This window comes from Equus quagga, chromosome 14 (genome assembly GCF_021613505.1).
Source record: "Equus quagga isolate Etosha38 chromosome 14, UCLA_HA_Equagga_1.0, whole genome shotgun sequence".
NCBI lineage: Eukaryota > Metazoa > Chordata > Mammalia > Perissodactyla > Equidae > Equus > Equus quagga.
Genome location: NC_060280.1, coordinates 26,081,942 through 26,096,921, shown reverse-complemented (window position 1 = coordinate 26,096,921; position 14,980 = coordinate 26,081,942). Strand labels below are relative to the sequence as shown.

Sequence of the window (14,980 nt, the reverse complement as noted above, 5' to 3'; positions counted from 1 at the left end):
GCTCCATGGATCCCAGGGTATTTGTAGTGGGGAGTGGTATTTAGAAAGCAAGAGGTGGGTGCTAGCCCTGCTCCCTGCTACTGGTGTGGTTGCTTCCAGGCACTTTCAGAGGACAGAGAAGGGAAATGTAGAGATACAGTTTTTAAAAAAGACATCTACTTTTTTCCCTTACTGGTGACACTGACTTAATTTTAACTTTCATTCTCTTTTTCCTAGTCAGTTACAACAGCCTCTGAGATGGTTTCCTTGCGTCCTTTTCCTCCTCTACTTTCATCTTTCAAAGCTGTAATACACAGTTAAGACTATGCAAGCTTTTACAATGCAATAACCTTTCCACAGCTGCCTTTTAAACAAAGAATGAAGGTCAACGTTACAACAGGCCTAAGAGGCTCCAAGAAGTCTCACCGCTGCCCATCATTTCTAGCTCATCTCCTATTGTTTTCCCTCCAGCACAAGCATAGTTTCTGCTGAGCCACATGTAACGAATAACCTTTCCAGAAGCACACCAAATTATTCCACACCTCAGGTTTTTGGGTTTTTTTTTGTCCTTTACATTCTTTCCTCTTTATTAGGTGCGCCCTCCCCTTGCTTATCTTTTCTGCCTAACAAACTCATACTCACCTTTCAGCCTCCTGACCGTCCTCCTGTCTCATTTCCTCTCGGCAAGGGAGTAAGCCCTCTCCTGGCTTCCTGTAGCACTTTGTGTGTACCTATTGCAGCTCCATTACACTTTATTATAATTGAATATTTACAGGCCTCTGTTATCCAACCAAGAGAGGATACCGTGCATGATTCACTGTAATATCTCGAGTAACAACCACAGATTCTTGTACCAATACACACTAAATAAAATATCTGAAGTTAATGAGTGCAGGAAAGAATCGAGACTGTTCTTCACCCATCAGTCTGAGGGCATCTATTTAACTTGTCATACCCTTGATAATGTTTCTAGGTGAAGGCTCTGAATAAGGGCCATCTGGACATAAGATATGACTGTTTGATCATTTTTCCCCTCAGATTCCATGCTTGTTTCTCAGTTTTGTCAGCCTTGCCTCATCAGCACGCTAAGCATGGCGCCCCTGATGGTCTTGGATTTCACACTGTAGATGATGGGGTTGAGCACAGGGGCACCATCAGGTACACATAGGCAACAAGAGCATGAACAACGGGGGGCAGGTGCCTCCCAAAATGGTGGATCATGGACACTCCTATGACTGGGATGTAGAAAACCAGAAAGCTGAGATATGAGAAATGCAAGTGTTGAGGGCCCGCACGCGCTCCCTGGGAGAGGCCAGACCCATCACTGTACGAAGAATAAGGGTATAAGACAGGACTACCAGCAAGGAGTCTGCAACCACTGTGGACAGAGCTACGTACAACCCATAAAGGATGTTGACAGTAATGTCAGCACAGGCCCTTTTCATGACATCTACATGGAAACAGAATGAGTGGGACAGGAGGATCTTGTCAGGGCAAAAATTCAGTCACTTCAGTAGAAAGGGCACAGGGAAGAGGGACACAGTGGCTCGAGTCACAATGGCCAGCCCAATCCTGAGGATGACATTATTTGTGAGAATAGCTGCATAGTGCAGGGGGTTGGAGATGGCCACAAAGCAGTCAAATGATGTGGCCAGGAGCACCAAGGACTCCACCACAGAGAAGGAGTGGAGGAAGATCATCTGGACCAGGCAGGCATTGAAGCCGTTGAGCTGACGGTCAAACCAGAGCACAGCCAGGGTGGTGGGCAGTGTGGGCAAGGAGAGGCCCACATCAGTGAGGGCCAACATGGACAGGAAGTAGTACATGGGTTGATGCAGGCTGGGAATCCTCCTTACAGCTAAGAGGATCAGGCAGTTTCCAGTGAGGGTCACAGTGTACATGAAGGAGAAGGGGATGGATGGCCTCCAGCCCTGGGATGTCAATCATCAGGAATGCATGTGGCTAGAAGAAAGAGATGTTGACATAGGACTGGGAACGGAGAGTCTTTGGAAGACAGAGGTCTTCAGAAATATGTGACCTACAACAAAAGACCCTGAATAGCCAAAGGATTCCTGAGAAAAAAGAACAAAGCTGGAGATATCTCACTCCCTGATTTCAAAATATACTACAAATCCATAGTAACCAAAACAGCATGGTACTGGTACAAAAAGAGACACACAGATAAATGGAACAGAATCGAGGGCCCAGAAGTAAACCCACTCCTTTATGGACAGCTAATATTCTACAAGGGAGCCAAGAGCATACGATGGAGAAAGGAGAGTCTCTTCAATAAATGGTGTTGGGAAAACTGGACAGCCACATGCAAAAGAATGAAAGTAAACCATTCCCTTACACCACACACAAAAATCAACTCAAAATGGATTAAAGACTTGAATGTAAGACCCCAAACCATGAAACTTCTAGAAGAAAACATAGGCAGTACTCCCTTTGACATCAGTCTTAGCAGCATATTTTCAAGTACCATGTCTGACTGTGCAAAGGAAACAAAAGAAAAAATGAACAAATGGGACTACATCAAACCAAAAAGCTTCTGCACCGCAAAGGAAACCATCAACAAAACGAAAAGACAATCTAACAATTGGGGGAAGATATTTGCAAACCATATATCAGATAAGGGGTTAATATGCAAAATATACAAAGAACTAATACAGCTCAACAACAAAAAAACCAACAACCCAAATAAAAAATGGGCAAAGGATCTGAACAGAGATTTCTCCAAAGAAGATATACTGATGGCCAACAGGCATATGAAAAGATGCTCAACATCATTAGCTATCAGGGAAATGCAAATCAAAACTACAATGAGGTATCACCTCACTCCAGTCAGAATGGCTATAATTAACAAGACAGGAAACAACAAATGTTGGAGAGGGTGTGGAGAGAAGGGAACCCTTGTTCACTGCTGGTGGCAGTGCAAACTGGTGCAGCCACTATGGAAAGCAGTATGGAGTATCCTCAGAAAATTAAGAATAGATCTACCGTATGATCCAGCTATCCCACTGCTAGGCATTTATCCAAACAATTTGAAAACACAAAGGCATAAAGATACTTGCACCCCTATGTTCATTGCAGTATTATATACAATAGCCAAGATTTGGAAGCAATCTAGGTGCCCATCAAGGGACAAATTGATAAAGAAGATGTGGTTTAGATACGATGGAATACTACTCAGCCATAAGAAATGATGAAATCCAGCCATTTGTGACAACATGGATGGACCTTGAGGGTATTATGCTGAGTGAAATAAGTCAGAAGGAGAAAGGCAAATACCATATGATCTCACTCATAAGTAGAAGAGAAAAACAACGACAAACAAACACATAGCATTGGAGATTGGATTGGTGGTTACCATAGGGGAAGAGGAAGGGCAAAAGGGGTGATTAGGCTCACACGTGAGGGGAGGGACTATAATTAGTTTTTGCGTGGTGGACATGATGTAATCTACACAGAATTCGAAACATATTATGATGTACGTCCAAATGCTATATAATATTATAATCCAATGTTACTGCAATTAAAAATATAAATAAAAAATAAACAAAATAAAATATAAAAAAAGAAAGATGTGACCTCTTCAATCAGGGCAGACACAAAGACACTGACAGGACACCCGTCATTAGGAAGACATTTATTTATGCTTTTATCATCAATTATTTCCCACTTTCTCAGCTTTTACTTTGTATTGTCAACTGATCCAGGAATGTACGTATATTAGCTAATGTGTTCTCAAAAGAAATGCAGAATGTAGGGGATAGTTTAACTTCTCCATGATTACCAGAAAACAGTCACTGAAGTGGATTTAGAAATTGGTTTTTTCTAAATGTAAATTCTGTACTGTTTCCCCTCTATCATGCAGTGTCTTCATCAAGTGAAGTGATGTTTGTTAATACTCTTTAATATATAAAGCACTCAAAATGCTTATCATCATCATCCTCCTCTTCATTACCTTAGTTTGTATCCTGGTTACTTTTGCTGTTCCATGGTTACTGCATTTTGCAGTATTCTAAGTGTTTTCACATAATTATCTAATGTTGTCTCGTAATTTTCTTGCTGATAGAAAGAGAAGGGCAATATCTTAGATAAAGTGAATGGAAAGAATGGAAAGAAATACTTAAGACCATCGAAGGAAGAAAACAACACAGCTTTCCCCTGAGTCGGTTATTAGAACTTAGTATCTTTTTGTGTTTGGGGGGTTTGAGTACAAATCTTAGGACACTCTCTTTCAATCAAGCCCAAGTATTGATGAAGTCCCAGGCTGCAAATGACAATAAACACTAGGAAAGTTTTGGTAAGTGAAGAGACAACTGATTTCACTAGATCACTGAGAATACTTAAATATTTGGGCTCTATCTGTGCCTTGCCCAGAGAATATCAGCCCGGGTCACTTGATGTCTTCGTAGTCTAGGCTACACATTGCTTTTCAGGAATCATCGCCTCACTCTGCTCACTCTGCATTCCCCACAACCTTTAGAACACCAGCCAAATATTTTGTTCAGCCCCTTAGCACACCCATCTTGAGGTCTTGACTTGTCCTCGAATGTCCCTCCCTGTAAATCGCTCAGCACTGACACCTGTCCTAGTTGAGGGCTTGGAATTTTCACTGACACCAACCAAATAAAGGATTCTAGACATAAATTTTATCTCCTTTAATGTTCAGTGGGATCTGTCCTAGTAATGGCATTAATTTTAGTCTCTGATGATGGGCAAATTATTGAATATCTCATGCTTCAGATATTAGACTTCTCACTTTTTGTTTGTAAATAATATTTCTCAGTCCTGAAAAGAACTATGTAAGCTAAGTATTATTTTAACTTTTTAACAACTAATAATAATAATAATAATAATAATAATAATGATGATAGTGTTAAAAAACATGAAACTGAAGGGGAGAGTTTTAGTGAGTTTCTCTAGGCCACACTGAAAATATGTGCAAATTCCCATTCAGGTCTGTTTGGCTTGAGCACTTTCAGCAGTCTCGCACTGCCTATACTGGCATGGGCTGTGCTGGAGGCTGGAGATTGTAAACTGCTGGGCTTGTGGGACTGGATTATCTGAAGGAGCTTGTTTTCTTGTGATGTTTCCTGGTCACATGATTTGGGACTTTGTAAACGAAGCCCCTTCATATTTCTCCAAAAATCTTCTTTTCACTCCTCCTTGAGACCCTTTGGGTCCTTGTCATAAAGTCATTTCCATTTTATTGTGCTATTTCCCCTTCCTTTTTTCTTTTTTTATTATTAATCCAAAGAACATTTCTTCAGAAATCTCATTCGATTGCATTGCTCTGATTTTGATGACTTCAAAATTTCGGTCCTATGTCTTTTTTTGGGGGGGGGGCAATGAATAAATGAACAACTGAATGAAGACTCCTTAATTTTATAATTCAGTTCCCCTCAACCCAAAACCTTCATACAGCACCTCCTATGTGCATATGTTCACAACCTATACTTAATAGTTTGTAGACGATAACGACCAGTGGCTCCTTCAGATTCATACAGTTAATCCAAATTTTTATCCAATCTTATTTGGCTTTACTTAGGATAAATCCAGGAAATTCTCTTTGTCATTGGTATCTTAAATCAGAATAGAGGGAGAATTCTGGGCTCTCCGTTTAACCTGCAGGATTAATTTTACCAAAGATTAATGTCACATTTCTCTTTCTTTCATCCATCCTGCATTGATTTATCTGTTGTTGGGTAATTCACAAATCCTCCATCCCTTATCTCAGAGCTTGCCTCTGGTGGACATGTAAGTCATATGAACTCTGGGTATTTTTCTGATCTATTGCTCTTGACCATGGTAGAAGGATCCAAATGCTAAATTAAGCTGAATATTACAGGAAGCTTAGAACTGACAAGGGTAAAATTATAGGATAATATTTAAGACAAGTTGATAAAAATTAGGGGCAACTCTACACAATCAAGCCAATTTCTTTCATGTCTCCAGATAATGGTTTTTCTATTCCTTTTCATATTTTGTAAATGTTACAGTGAGAGGCTTTAAATTGGGAAGGGATTCTCTGTGGGGAAATGACATGTTTTGTTTTTTCTGTTCTTTTTAAAATGCCCATTTTAACAGTCAAGTGGGTTGACAGGTTTTCTGCTTTCCATGAAGTGCAAAAACATTATATTAAATCACTTAAACTTGGAAGTGAGACCAGATTTGGTCTTCTATTATCATCTCCAGGACACTAAAAGGTCAAATATATTACAACTTATAGCTCTCTCCCTATGAATTAAGTTATTTCCGTTTTAGCACTCTAGAATTCTGTTAACTTGTGACTGGATGTGTCTGGGAAAGTCAAGTAGCCTGTAAACAAAAGGATGAATCTACCGTGCTTTCCTTAGTTTACCCAAAGGCAAGTACTTTTGTTTTTGTTCTCCACAAGAAAGATATGGTAATCATATGCCCTGAGAGAGGTGTTATCTAACACTATGGTATAATCATTTTGCAATGTTTAAGCCAAGTGCTTTTCTCAAACACTCTTCTCATTGAGAAGAATGTGAAGGACTACCTCGTAGAGCGAGTTGAGACACTAAGCAAACATTCAGATCAAGCATGGGATGTCAACTGTGGGGGTGGGATCTTAAGATACCCTTTCTACTGCTCTCCTACTCAGAGAAACTAGAGGGTACTCATCTGCTTGGACTCAGAGTCTGGGTTTCTGAGTAATTTTCTGAATTGGGAAATCTCTGGGCTTCAAAAGGAGGCTTCTTCACTTCATCTGTCTTATCTCAGGGCATAGACCTGCCATCTATTGAAGTCCAGGCCTCCTTACTTTTCTTCTTGCTTATGACATCTGCTAATCTCCCATCCCATTGGCTCCTCCACCTTGCAGCAGCTGACAGAAAAGGGAACTCAGACTCACTAATCAGGCCCCCATCCCTCTAAATAGTGTAGAAGGGATGCTATCTGGGCCCCAAGTTACTCACCTTTCTTGTTGTCACAGCTTTCTCTACCTCTTACTTGTGTAAGGAGCCCAGGAAAACTCTAAAACTAAGATAGAGCATTTACACCACTGGCTTGATGCCTTAGCGAGTTGCTGCTCTTGAGGGATGTGCAATCCACAGGCAACAGGCTGAAAAGGATATTCTCTGTTTGTTTTTTCCTGGGCAATGGGGAGTATATGGGATATGAGTGTTGGGTTGGAGAGTTATAAGGAAAGTGAGGTATTTGAGCAACTTATTTGAGGAGGAGAGTGCTAGAATCATCATCATCTTTAGGTCCATCCATTCTGCCACATCTGCAGGAAATTTTACTGGACACTTCTATCTCTTCTTTTACTATGCTCTTTAGTGATATCAGATCTGCCATTTACAGTCACACAGAACAGTTTCTGGCCCCTCCAAATGACAACATTTCAGAGATTCAGGTTTATTTGTGTTTATTCCCTCCACTCTCTCCTTGGTCGACAGGGTTGTTCAAACAAATTAAGCCACCCCACCTCCTGTGACATTGTGAAAGCCCCATTTTATTCCACAGCAAATATGTACTGAGTAATCAGAGGGGATAGATGAGGAATTAAGGACCTTAAGACAGACAGAGATGAATGGGGGAAGGCATGCTTACTGGGAGCTCTTCCATGTCTTTGTTTTTATGTCCTTAGAGAGACAGAGCATCTTCAAAACTAGGAAATGTTTCTTGCTATCTTATTCTGTCCCAAGGGGCTTCCTTTCTTTCTAACAGAGGTAAAAAATTGAAAACATGAAGAGGCCCCAGGCTGAATTGCAGAAGCATCTGTGTGTGTGTAACAGCTTTATTGACCTATAATTGATATACACAAAAATGCATTTATTTAATGTAAATGGTTTGATGAATTTGTACATGAAATCATCATCAAAATCAAGGTTATAGACATATTAATCCCCTCCAAAAACTTCCTTGTTGCAAATGGCAGGGTTCTTTACCTTTTTAAGCCTGAATAATATTCCACTCTGTGTGTATACCACATTTTCCTTATCCATTCATCTGTTAATGAACATGTGGGTTGCTGCAATATCTTGGCTATTTTGAATGATGTTGTAATGAACATGGGAGAACTAGATAAATAAGGCCTGTCTCTCAACATAAGAAAGAACACATATGAGAAGCCCACAGCTAACATCGTATGCCACAGTTAAAACTGAAAGATTTTCCTCTAAGATTAAGAACAAAACAAGGATGCACACTCTGTCACACTATGTCCACTTCTATTCAACATAGCACTGAAAGTTGTAGCTAGAGCAATTAGACAAGAAAAAGAAATAAAGACATCCTATTTGGAAATGAAGAAGTAAAATTATCTCTGTTCACAAATAACATGATCTGTTGTTTAGAAAACCCCCAAAACTACATTAAAAAACTGTTAGAACGAGGGGCCGGCCAGGTGGCGCAGCGCTTAAGTTTGCATGCTCTGCTTCTTGGCGGCCTGGGGTTCACGGGTTGGGATCCCAGGTGCAGACATGGCACCACTTGGCAAAAAGCCATGCTGTGGCAGGCATCCCACGTATAAAAAAGAGGAAGATGGGCATGGATGTTAGCTCAGGACCAGTCTTCCTCAGCAAAAAAAGGAAGTTTGGCAGTAGTTAGTTCAGGGTTAATCTTCCTCAAAAAAAACCCAAAAACTGTTAGAACAAATAAAGCAATTCAGTGAAGTTGGAGGATACAAAATCAATATACAAAAATCACTTGTGTTTCTATGCACTAATGATGTACTACTCATAAAGGAAATTAAGAAAATAATCCAGCTTATAATACCCTCAACAAGAGTAAAACACTCACGAATAAACTTAACCAAGGAGGTAAAAGACTTATATACTGAAAACTGTAAAATGTTGATGAAGGAAATTAAAGACAAATAAATGGAAAGACATTGCATTATCATGGATTAGAAGACTTAATATTGTCAAAATCTCCATGTTACCCAAAGTTATCTACAAATTTGATGCAATTCCTATCAAAATCTTAGTGATATTTTTTATAGAAATGGAAAAAAAAAGTCTAAAATCCATATGTAACCACAAGAGACTTTAAGTAGTCAAAGCAATCTTGAGATAGAAGAACAAAGTGGGAGGCATCACACTTCCTGATTTCAAAATATATTACGAAGTTTTAGTAATTTAAAACATTATGGAATTGGCATAAAAACTGACATATAGAATAGAAAGCCCAGGAATAAACTCACACATATATAGTCAACCGATTTTTGACAAATATCTCAAGATATACAATAGGAAAAGAGAATTCTCTTTAACTAACGACGTTGGGAAAACTGGATATCCCCATGCAGATGAATGAAATTGGACGCTTATCTCACACTGTATTCAAAAATCAACCAAAAATGGATTAAAGATTTAAATATAAGATTTTAAAATATAAAGCTCAGAATAAAACATAGGGGAAAAACATCATGACATTGGATTTAGCAATGATTTATTGGACATACACAAAGCACAAGCGAGAAAAGCAAAATTAGACAACTGGGACTACATTGAACTAAAATGTTAATGTACAGCAAGGGAAATAATCAACAGAGTGAAAAGGCAACCTATGGAATGGGAGAAACTATTTTCAAACCAGATACCTGATAAGGGATTAGTACTGAAAATATTATAAGGAACTCCTACAACTCAGCAGCAAAAAAACAAAATAACTTGAGTTGAAAAATGGGCAAAGAAACTGAATAGACTTTTCTCCAAAGAAGACATACAAATGGCCAACACGTATATGAAAAGGTGCTCAACATTTCTAATTACTCACAGAAAGCAAATCAAAGCCACAACGAAATAATCACCTCACAACTATTAGAGTGGTGATCATTAAAAAAAACAAGGTAAGTATTGATGAGGATATGGAGAAACTGGAACCCTTGTACACTCTTGGCAGTAATGTAAACTGCTGCAGCCACTATGGAAAACAGTATGGAGGTCCACAAAAAAGGAAAAATAGAACTAACCTATCACCCAGCAATCCCACTTCTGAATATATACCCCAAAGACTTGGTATCAGAATCTCAGAAAGGTATGTGCAGAAGCAGCATAAGAGAGCATTTGTTTCCAAACATTGGCCTCTAAATCGTGCTTCAAATAACCACTCCCTATGTTTTTGCCATTTTGCATGCCAGTGAAGAAAGTGCCTGCCTCAGTGGTCTCTTTGGGATGATCTTGGAAGTGTCTCAATCCAAGGGACACTGAACTTTAAGAGGTGATGCAGATGAGAGGAATGTGTACCTAAAGTCTAGAGTCTCAACTATTATAATATCAGGCAATAGCGTAGGACCAAAGGAAGGTCATTCTGGAACAAAGTGTCCGTTTGGAGCCAGGGATTCCCATTTGCTGCAGAGGTGTGAAGTGCTTTATCTATAGCTTGCATTACTTGGAATGTGGTGTAAATCTAGTAAACAGTTGTTGAATAAATAAATGAATAAACTTCATAGTATTTATTCAGGAATTATGATTCATAAATAGGTTTATTCAAGGAATGTTCCTGAAGCTGCCTCTGGGTCTATCCCTTTTCCGAGTAATGAAGGCATCAATGTCAATCAGGTTTCAGTGTTGCCTTCCAGGAACTAGAATAGATCAGTACGAAGGATGATTTCAGTAGCAAGTGATGAGTGCTCTAAGAGAGACGTAAACAAGCTGCAAAGGGAGCAGAAGAGAGAAGATCCGGGAACAGCACACAGAGGACAGAAACTTATCTCCTCCTGGAAGGACAAGAGTCTTCCAGTGAAGATGGAGAAAGCAGTAGGGGAGTACTATAGCAGTAATGAAACTGGGAGATCCACTCCCCAGGCCTGTGCGGTTATGGGTTCATCCCTCTGCTGCCTACATTCGGCGGTAAACTGGGGAGGACTGCTAGACCCTGTACTCAGAGATCTTCATTTCTGTCCAGACTCACGGGCTGCAGGCTAGATTCTTCCATTGTCTTCATTCATTACTTAATTCTCTCACACATTACTTATTGAAGGGTGAGTTTTTACATGCCAGGCCCAAGTTAAGCATTGAGGACACAGAGAGAACTAAAACATAGTCCCTGATCTGTAGCCTCAAAGGTTTCAATGTCTCATGTGCCATCATTTATATTTACAATATCGTGTGTTATGTACTACAATTGAAGGAAGCACAGAGTGCTCAGGGATCACTATTGAAACCCCTGACTTGGCTTGGGGTGGGAGTAGACAAGGTCCCAATTCAAGTTTTAGTAGAAATCACATTCTAGTCCAGAAGAAATACAATTATTTTTCTTCCTCTGCATTCTAATTCTGCGCTCTTGACACCAATGGATCAGCTTACCTTGGCTTATTCTTAGGCCTTCTCCCAGCATTCAACAACTATCTGAGACACTCTCCCATCTCTTTTGATACATAGGACCCTGAGCATGAGGGTCTCCCTCTCCATCTCTCTCTCTGTCTCCTTCTTCCTCTCTCTCTACACACACACTTTTTCCCAAGACTCATTTGAAAGTAAATTGTAAACACTACAACCTTTCTTCATAGATAGTAAGCATGTACCTCCCAAAAACAGATTCTCTTACATAACCACAAAACCATTTTCAAACCCAGGCAAATTATACTAACCTAATAATATCATCAAGATACAATACGTATTTAAATTTCACAGTTGTCCTAATAACTACTAGTTAATGCTAGTATTTGGTTATTATGTATCTTTAATCGCTTTTAATTTAATTCCTCTGATGTAGTTTTTATAACATTGCATTTTTAAAAGATTTCAGGCTAGTTTATATGTGTGTATGTATGTGATCCTTCCCATACTTGAGATTTTTCTGATCATTTCCTTATGATTAGGTTCACGTTGAACATTTTTGGTAGGAATTTGTACATGTGATGTTTTATTCTTATTGTACATCTCAGAATGCACGCAAGATCAGATTATTCCATTATTGGCTAGGCTAAATTTGATCACTTGTTTAAAGTTGTCATGGCCAATCGTTTTATTGTTTAGGTACATTCATTGTTTTGTATTTAGTAAGTAAACTTTCCAGTGATGCAGAGAGACTGTGGATATTTTGTTTCCCAACATCCTTTATGCATTTGTTGATTATTTTTAAGTTACGTTAAAAACTGCAAAAAGGTACTTTTCTAAATCTATGATAATACTTTAGCATTTATTATATGACATTCTTCTATAAAGATGAGTTTTCTTCTTTTCCTGCTATTTTCCCTCTTTGTTTTGAATATCACTATGGACTCATATTTTTAAAAAACTCAATTCATGATCACCAATTGCTGTCAAAATTGTTTTTAATGTTCCAATTGTCAACCTTTGGCCACTGGTAGCCCTTTCACATGAATTCGTGTGTTTCCTTTTTACACGAACTTATTGTTTCTGTAGTCTTTACTGCTTCAGTTATAAGCTATTCCAGGATCAACTTATATTTTCCCTGTGTCATAATTGGAATTACTATTGCTCCGAGGATCCTGGGTTATTTGTAGTGGGGAATGGTATTTAGAAAGCAGTAAGTGGGTACTAGCTCCGCTCACTGCTACTGGTGTCACTGCTTCTGGGCACTTTCAGAGAACAGAGAAAGAAAATCTAGATGTATAATTTTTAAAAAATATATCTACTTTTTTCCACTACATATTACACTGACTTAATTTATCTTCTATTCCCTTTTTCCTGTCTGTTACGACAATCTCTTAGGTGGTTTCTTTATGATGTTTTTCTTCTCCCTTTCAACCTTTCTAATCTGTAATACACAGTTAAGCCTGTGCAACCTTTTACAATGCAATAGCCTTTCCATGACTGGCTTTTAAACAAAGAATGAAGGTCAAATGTTTCAACAGGTCTGAGGGGCCCCAAGAAATCTCATCACTGCCCATGATTTCTGCTCATCTTCTGTTTTTCACATACAGATTCTGCGGAGCCATATGCGACTACTCACCTTTCCATAAGCACGGCAAATTATTCCACACCTCGGGTTTTTGTTTTTTACATTCTTTTCCCTTTCTTAGGTGTGCCCTCCCCTTGCCTGTCTTTTCTGCCTGACAAACTCATACTCACCCTTCAGCCTCCTGACCTGCCTCCTTTCTCATTTCCTCTTGGCAAGGCAGTAAGCCCTCTTCCAGGTTCATATAGCACTTTGTGTGTACCTATTGCAGCTCCATTAAACTTTATTATAATTATGTGTTTACAGGCTTCTGTCCTCCAACAGATGGAGGAGACCATATATCGTTCATTTTAATATCTCTTGTCCAGAGCACAAATTCTTGCACTAGGAAACACTAAAGAAAATATCAGAGGTTAATGAGTTCAGGGAAGAATCAAGACAGTTCTTCACCCATCAGTCTGAGGATGTTCATTTACTTGTCATACTCTTGATAATGTGTGTAGGTCAAGCCTTGGAATAAGGGCAATCCGGACATAAAATATGACTGGCAATGTTTTCCCTCAGATTCTGTGGCTGTTCCTTGGTTTCATCAGCCCTGCCTCATTAGCACTCTGAGCATGGCATCCCTGATGGGTTTGGATTTCACACTGTAGATGATGGGGTTGAGCACAGGGGGCACCATCAGGTACACATAGGCAACAAGAGCATGAACAATGGGGGGCAGGTGCCTCCCAAAACGGTGGATCATGGACACTCCTATGACTGGGATGTAGAAAACCATAACAGCTAAGATGTGAGAAACACAAGTATTGAGGGCCCGCACACGCTCCCTGGGAGAGGCCAGACCCATCACTGTATGAAGAATAAGGGTATAAGACAGGACAACAAGCAAGGAGTCTATACCTACTGTGGACAGAACTATGTACAGCCCATAAATAATGTTGACAGTAATGTCAGCACAGGCCCGTTTCATGACATCTGCATGGAAACAGAATGAATGGGACAAGAGGATCTTGCCAGGGCAAAAGTTCAGCCGCTTTCGTAAGAAGGGCAGTGGGAAGAGGGACACAGTGGCTCGAGCCACAATAGCCAGCCCAATCCTGATAATGACATTATTTGTGAGGACACCTGCATAGTGCAGGGGGGTGGAGATGGCCACAAAGCGATCAAATGACATGGCCAGGAGCACTGAGGACTCCACCACAGAGAAGGAATGAAGGAAGAACATCTGGACCAGGCAGGCATTGAAGCCGATGAGCCGATAGTCAAACCAGAGCACAGCCAGGGTAGTGGGCAGTGTGGACAAGGTGAGGCCCACATCGGTGAGAGCCAGTATGGACAGGAAGTAGTACATGGGCTGATGCAGGCTGGGAGTCCTCCTTACTGCCAGGAGGATCAGGCCATTTCCAGTGAGAGCTGCAGTGTACATGGCAGAGAAGGGGATGGAGATGCAGCCATGAACGGCCTCCAGGCCTGGAATGCCAATCATCAGGAAAGCAGATGGCTGGAAGAAAGAGGTGTTGATACAGGTATGAGAAGGGAGCATCCTTGGAGGAAAGACGAGGTCTCCAGAAAGATGTGACCTCTTCAATCTGGGCAGAAAAATAGGAAGATGAGACAAAAGTATTGGAAAAAACACCAACTCTGATGTTAGTTGACTTCAGTTCGCACACAATAGCAAATATGAAATGTGAAAGAGATCTAAAAACATACTCTATCTAAAAGCAAACTGGAGAATATTTATAATTCATACCTATTTACTGTGAAATATCATTTGATAGGGTGAAACACTGATTTCTTGGCATACTGAAGAAAATAATGTTTTGTTTCAAAAAATTTGAGATGATTCTATAGAGGGTGATCAAAAATCTCTATTTTAAACAAGAAGCAGTGGTCTCATGGAGATAAATTGCAAACATTCTGTATAAGCCTGAAGTGCTGACAGCATGGGCTTATTTCTCTTTCTTGGATTCACCTTTAAATCCCCCCAAACCAAACAAACAAGTAAATAAGCAAACAAAAAGCACTCAAAAGGTAGGTTAATAAAAGAACCTAAGGGAAACTGCCACCCAAATATCTTTTAGCAGCTATTTTAAAACCCAGCAAAAATAGGTCTTTGAGACAAAAGGAGTTTTAGCATGAATCCTGGGGCCTA

At 39.8% G+C, this 14,980-nt stretch overlaps 1 protein-coding gene and 1 pseudogene across 1 annotated transcript; both read right to left on the bottom strand.

The window, feature by feature from the left end:
* Nucleotides 1-1,042: 1,042 nt before the first annotated feature.
* On the bottom strand, nucleotides 1,043-13,069 carry LOC124225537 (olfactory receptor 51I2-like; annotated as a pseudogene).
* A 345-nt stretch (nucleotides 13,070-13,414) lies between these two features.
* LOC124252468 (olfactory receptor 51I2-like) lies at nucleotides 13,415-14,371 on the bottom strand. The gene has a single exon (XM_046686005.1). The coding sequence runs from the start codon at nucleotides 14,369-14,371 to the stop codon at nucleotides 13,415-13,417; it is 957 nt and encodes a 318-aa protein (XP_046541961.1).
* Between the last annotated feature and the right edge of the window lie 609 nt (nucleotides 14,372-14,980).

Excerpts from the sequence above, each read along its gene's own strand:
- LOC124252468 (XM_046686005.1), bottom strand. The coding sequence starts at position 14,371 with ATGCTCCCTTCTCATACCTGTATCAACACCTCTTTCTTCCAGCCATCT.